At 37.6% G+C, this 6,000-nt stretch overlaps 1 protein-coding gene across 3 annotated transcripts in view; it reads right to left on the bottom strand.

Annotated features, from left to right (window-relative positions):
- The window catches only part of LOC144633237 (uncharacterized), a 54,077-nt gene that overhangs the window by 12,901 nt on the left and 35,176 nt on the right, over positions 1-6,000 (bottom strand). For all 3 annotated transcript variants that reach the window (XM_078492068.1, XM_078492067.1, XM_078492069.1), the window contains 4 exons: positions 2,046-2,186; positions 1,561-1,707; positions 882-899; positions 174-311 (listed from right to left, as the gene is read on the bottom strand). In XM_078492068.1, coding sequence (XP_078348194.1) covers positions 174-311; positions 882-899; positions 1,561-1,707; positions 2,046-2,186 — 444 coding nt within the window. The remainder of the gene's footprint in view (positions 1-173; positions 312-881; positions 900-1,560; positions 1,708-2,045; positions 2,187-6,000) is intronic.

Here is a 6,000-nt window from a genome sequence, read left to right on the forward strand (position 1 = left end):
CCAAATTGTAGTCTTGTCTTCTATTATCCCAGCAAACAGAGCTTTGCCAAAGTAAAACATACATAGTTATAAATATGCATGGGACTTAATACAGGGGGAACAGGCCTACATAAACAATCCACTACGGACAGTTGTGGATAAAATGGGTTCTGAGATTAAACCAGGTTACTTACCAATCATTTCCTGAGTCTTATAACAGCCATAATAAACATCACTGTCTTCGTAACAGCAGCCTCTACTGTTACATTCGTCTGCAGAAATCAGAAATTTTCCGCAATCTAATCGTGTTGCACCAGTGCTACACGTTTTTCCTAGAAAATCGATATAAAATAAGATGGCTATCTACCGGAGTTTAATGCAACTGACTTAAGTCGATCAGCTGTTGATAGTCTTAGAATACACAGTTTGGAAATATTATTGAGTTATCCTCACAGGAGACTATACTTGTATCAAGACGAAGACCTGAATTAGTTATAAAACTCAATCAGCATCATTGATGTCAGTTTCGCTATAGCATAAATTATGTCAAAGAATTAAAGGATGGTGATACGAGTTAATACATCAAAGTTGCCGAAGATAACGTACAAAGATATCATCAGTGCCTACTGGTTTAATTACATTAAAAAAATAAAATAAGGATCGTTGAGCATATTAAGACACGTTTGCACTAGCAAGTTAGGAATGAATGGTGATTTATGAATGGACGTCCACAGATAGTTTCATCTTCTTAGAATTACATTATCATTACAAAAAACGAGATGCGGTGGAGCGGGAGGGTCAGGGTAACACTAAGCCTTCTCTCATTGACGCTTAATTGATGCTGTTTTAAATCATGAGCGGAATATATATTTTATCACTAGGATGTATTAAAACAAACATACCCTGTGGGGTTGGCTCCTCTGAAAATTAAATTGATAGATTTGTTAATAATAATTAAAAAAATGAAAAGAATGAGTAAGTGAATAACTAACCAATTAATGTCCCGAGAGGGGAAATATTTTTTTATACCTCTCTTCGCACGGCACGTTTTAAGAATTAATGGCAATAATAAATGTATAGAACAGAACGTTTTTTATGTCAAGGCATGTTAATATGATAACCCGTGGGGATTAACCAATATGATTATAGGGCGGGTTTGATATGTTAAAGCAGGGACACTTACCAGAAGAACTTACTTAATTCGTCCTCCTATACCTCGCCATTCAAACGTCGAGAGCTCAACCACCTCCTCTATCACTAGCTAACGGGTGGTTGGTATTCGTCTTAATCATTCAATTTTTTTCAGTTTTCTGATTTCGTTTGTGGGGGCGTTTTTTGTCGCCCTACTTTTACAATATTGGTTTATCTGTTCCATTTTTTATAATTTAGATAGAAAGAATTTCATTAAAACTGTCACACATGTGACAAAATGTTTCCAACTTATTTGTGTATTTCTACTCTGTTCTGCATACTCACATCAAGGGATGTATTTTCTAGGAACTTACAGCGATTTTAAAATCCTTTGTTTATATATTTGAATTGATCGAACACTAGGTATAACCACCTTTTATATAAACTTGCCTGTCTCGGGGTAATAGCAGTATATGGTGTAGTCTCCATAAAACTGAGGGTCAAAACAGCAGTTCATTTCTTCGCAGGTCGTCCGGTTGACACCAGGCGATCCACATTGATTACGTCTTCGTACATCGACGCTACATTGAACATTTTCTGGGTGAAGAAACAAAGAACATGTTAGAAGACATACTTCTATGAAAAAAATACATGATACTGTAGCGTTGCCCCAGTCTCCTATATTGAGAAGAAGCTTAGTTACTTGCGGCAACGCAAACTGCAACTAAAACAGCCATTTAATTTTGAACGGCACAACTCGCGTTTCAACACTGGAAGAAGGGCTAAGGCCGAAACGTTTGTGCATTTTAAGCAAGTTTTCATGACAAGAAAAAAAATATTATAACAATGTCGCAAAGACAAACCCCTTAAGAAAGGATTTTTAAACCAAAGAATTAAAATTTTTTGGTGTATAAATGTATGATATTTACACATACTTATGGAATAATAGCACCGAATTCTAGCGACATCTGAGTCTGCTTCGTCATAGCAACAACCCTTTTCCACACAAGTCGCTTTATCCACACCAGGCCCGCAATCCCTGCGCTGGGATGGTTCCACAGCCAAACAGTCATCACCTGCATCAAAACATTGTCACCTTTCTTTACTTTTAAGGTACATACACCATGTGACATACACATAGGAAAACGTTTTTGGTGACGACCACTGAATTTATGTACTAAAACTATTTACATCTTATTGAAAAATTTTGTGTTACAGTTTCAAATATCTTAATAAAAGGAATAATTTCTAATAACACCAAACATCGAAAACAAATTTCGAAGTTCCACTGAGTTTCACTGAATCGCTTAAGGGACGATTAAAAAAAAAAAACGTGAAATTTTGCTTATAGTTGGCACTCATTAGGCTCTGACAAGAATTGTTGCTGGTGTTATCACGGATAATTATTTAACAAATAAAGAAGCCTAAGCGATGTTTTATACTGTCATAAAACACGACGGCCATTTGAGAACACGAGGGAATATAGAAAACATTCGTCTGCGGCTCATGTTTTCTACATTTCCCTCGTGTTCTCAAATGCCCGTCGTGTTTTATGACAGTATAAAACATGGCTTAGGCTTCTTCCTTTGCTTTATGATATAGATTTTAGACGCCGCGAGTGAAAAGTTAAATTAAAATAAGGCCTTGTAAATGTACAACGAGAGCGACCGAACAAAGATGAAATCAGCAATTAGTCTACGGGAAAACCAGAAAACTGACATAATTTCATTCAGTGTTCGACGTAAAATAAGGCTAAGCATTTCAGGTAAGTTTTTTACCTTTCAATCTTGATCTTGACTTTTTGAACTTCAATAAACTTCACCGACTCTGAGTGCAATTTTGTCTCAGCTCAATATAGTAGTCTCGATGACAGCCGTCCCTTGCTTCGTTCGACTTAAAAAAGGCGTATAATTTCCAGAAAAGCTATTGATTCGGATCTTCCCGTAAACCTTAATTGTTGTCACAATTTTCCAGCATGAATAGACGATTTAAGAGGAGATTGTCGAAGAAAATCTTCGAAAGAAAACTCTCTCGCTCGCTTTCCTTGCGAGTTTCATTCAACTCAAGAGTGAACACCACGTCTCTTTTCCCGCCTCCTCATAGTTTCACTTTGTTTACATCAGAATGAAATGTCCAGTAGATTTAGGAATTTAATAAAACAATTATTCCATTCGCCCTTGTTGGATACGAGAGGTTATAGCCAACGAACAGTCAATGACGCGCGAAGCACTCGAGAGAAGCTGACGAAAAACAATAAAACATGATTTTTCTATGTTTTATTTACCTACTAGAAGATGATTTTCCATGTTCTATAAGAAAATAATGCACGCTTGAGGTCTATAAAAGCTGCTAGTGGATGCCCAATCCGTAAGGCGAGGGCATTCAGCTGCTTTTATAGACCTCAAAAGTGCATTATTTTCTTATAGGACATAGGAAAACCATCTTCTAGTGGGTTTAGAATATAACATTAAAAGGAGCACAGAACTTACAAGACTCGCGGCCGCTCACGGCTGCTCACGGTATTTACAAACGCACGCAACATCGAAAGTGAAAGTTTAGTTTATTCTTTTCTTTGGCGGCTTCTTTATAAATAAACCAAGATACCATTTCATTCATATTTCCTATTTATAGTCCTTTCTCCGACTACCAAAAGATTCTCACAAAGCCGACAAATATCTAGTTGAGATATTTACGCATTCAAGCCCACTTCAATTTCATTCAAATGAAAAATTTCCATGCGTTCGTTTCGCAGCAAGTTTTTTAAATTCGCCTCTAATTTCGATTTAAAAAGAACAAAAGTGGAGTGTTCTGTCTTCAGATTGTGGCTAAAAAAAGGTTTCTTACCTCAAAGCGTTTCTAGAGTCCGGCTTGTTTTGCTAAATTACCGTACCCAAATTCGCAAGTAGCCAATCAGAAGCGCGATCTACTGTCCTGATATCCTACGATATCAAGTCACTGACCTGATATGCCCCCATATCACGGTCACTTTGAAGTAAAGTAGTGTTACTGTACGATGAATTGAAAAGAGGTTTTACCAATAAAACAGAACTTCGTAATTTAAATTTAGCGGTGTTTAGCGGTCGTAAAAAGAGAAAAACTTTCCCACCAAAACTAAACTTGAGCGCGTTCGCCAATTGCGCGATGTTTGCCGACGAGTACTGAGACATTCAGACTGAAAAAAAAAGGAGTCGGAATTTCAAAATTTTTCGCTTTATTTTGATTTTGAAAATTTAGAGAATGAAACTCTAAACAAACGAGTGGAAAAAAGGCAGAAGAAGGACTTGGTAAAAGTGTTGAAGACCAAGTCAACACAATTTGCAATACGTACCTAGCAAGCATGGCTTCAACAGAGCGATAAATATAACCGGAGTTTTGGCTGAATTTGGGTACGGTAAATACCTAATCGAACCTTTTTGGTACGCTTCGGCTGCGTATCAGGCTCGTTTGGTCTCGCCATGGGTATTTTGGCTCGACTGCGTCTCACCAAAATACGAACCATGGCTCGACCAAACTCGCCTGATATGCCGCCGAAGCGTACCAAAAAGGTACGATTAGGTATAAATAATTTCCAAACAATTTCGGCAGTTCACGGCAAAATAGTGGCGTACACAACTCCAAAGAAAAACAGCAAATTTCAACGATTCTTTCTTCATCTGTCGCTTCCTTTGGCACTGTCTTACTTCCATTTAAGCATGTAAAACGTTTTTGATAAAAAACTTGCTGCTTTAAAGCATTTTAAACAACAAAACAAGAGAATAGAGGCGAAGTCGACGAAGTCACGCGTTCAGCGAAACTCGACAAACAATTCGCACATCCGGGGTACCGGGCTTCTATAGTTTTCAGCTATGTTCTATTAAAAATAATGCCCGCTAGAATTCCATGGCGCGTATACAGCGGCTATATTCTAATTACCTACTAGAAGATGGTTTTCCATGTTCTATAAGAAAATAATGCACGCTTGAGGTCTATAAAAGCTGCTAGTGGATGCCCGAGCCGTCAGGCGAGGGCATTCAGCTGCTTTTCTAGACCTCAAAAGTACATTATTTTCTTATAGGACATAGGAAAACCATCTTCTAGTGGGTTTAGAATATAGCATTAAAAAGAGCACAGAACTTACAAGACTCGCGGCCGCTCACGGCATTTACAAACGCACGCAACATTGGTAAAAGTGAAAGTTTAGTTTGTTCTTTTTATTGGCGGCTTCTTTATAAATAAACCAAGATACCATTTCATTCATATTTCCTATTTATATAGTCCTTTCTCCAACTTCCAAACGATTCTCACAAAGCCAACAAATCTAGTTGAAATATTTACGCATTCAAGTTTGGTTAAGCCTACTTCAATTTCATTCAAATGAAAAATTTTCATGCGTTCGTTTCGCAGCAAGTTTTTCAAATTCGCCTCTTATTTCGATTTAAAAAGAACAAAAGTGGAGTGTTCTGTCTTCAGATTGTGGCTAAAAAACGTTTCTTACCTCAAAGCGTTTCGAGAGTCCGGCTTGTTTTGCTAAATAATTTCCAATCAATTTCGGGCAGTTAACGGCAAAATAGTGGCGTTCTCAACTCCAAAGAAGAACAACAAATTTCAACGATTCTTTCTTCATCTGTCGCTTCCTTTGGCACTGTCTCAGTTCCATTTAAGCAGGTAAAACGTTTCTGATAAAAACTTGCTGCTTGAAAGCATCATTTAAACAACAAAACAAGAGAATAGAGGCGAAGTCGTTCAGCGAAATTCGACAAACAATTCGCACATCCGGGGTACCGGGCTTCTATAGTTTTCAGCTATGTTCTATTAAAAATAATGCCCGCTAGAATTCCATCGCGCGTATACAGCGGCTATATTCTAAACTCTGATAAAACATAGGTTTTTAGCCAATCAGAGCGCGCGTAG

Source organism: Oculina patagonica, chromosome 12, assembly GCF_052425735.1.
Source record: "Oculina patagonica isolate OP01 chromosome 12, crgOcupat, whole genome shotgun sequence".
Classification (NCBI taxonomy): Eukaryota; Metazoa; Cnidaria; class Anthozoa; order Scleractinia; family Oculinidae; genus Oculina; species Oculina patagonica.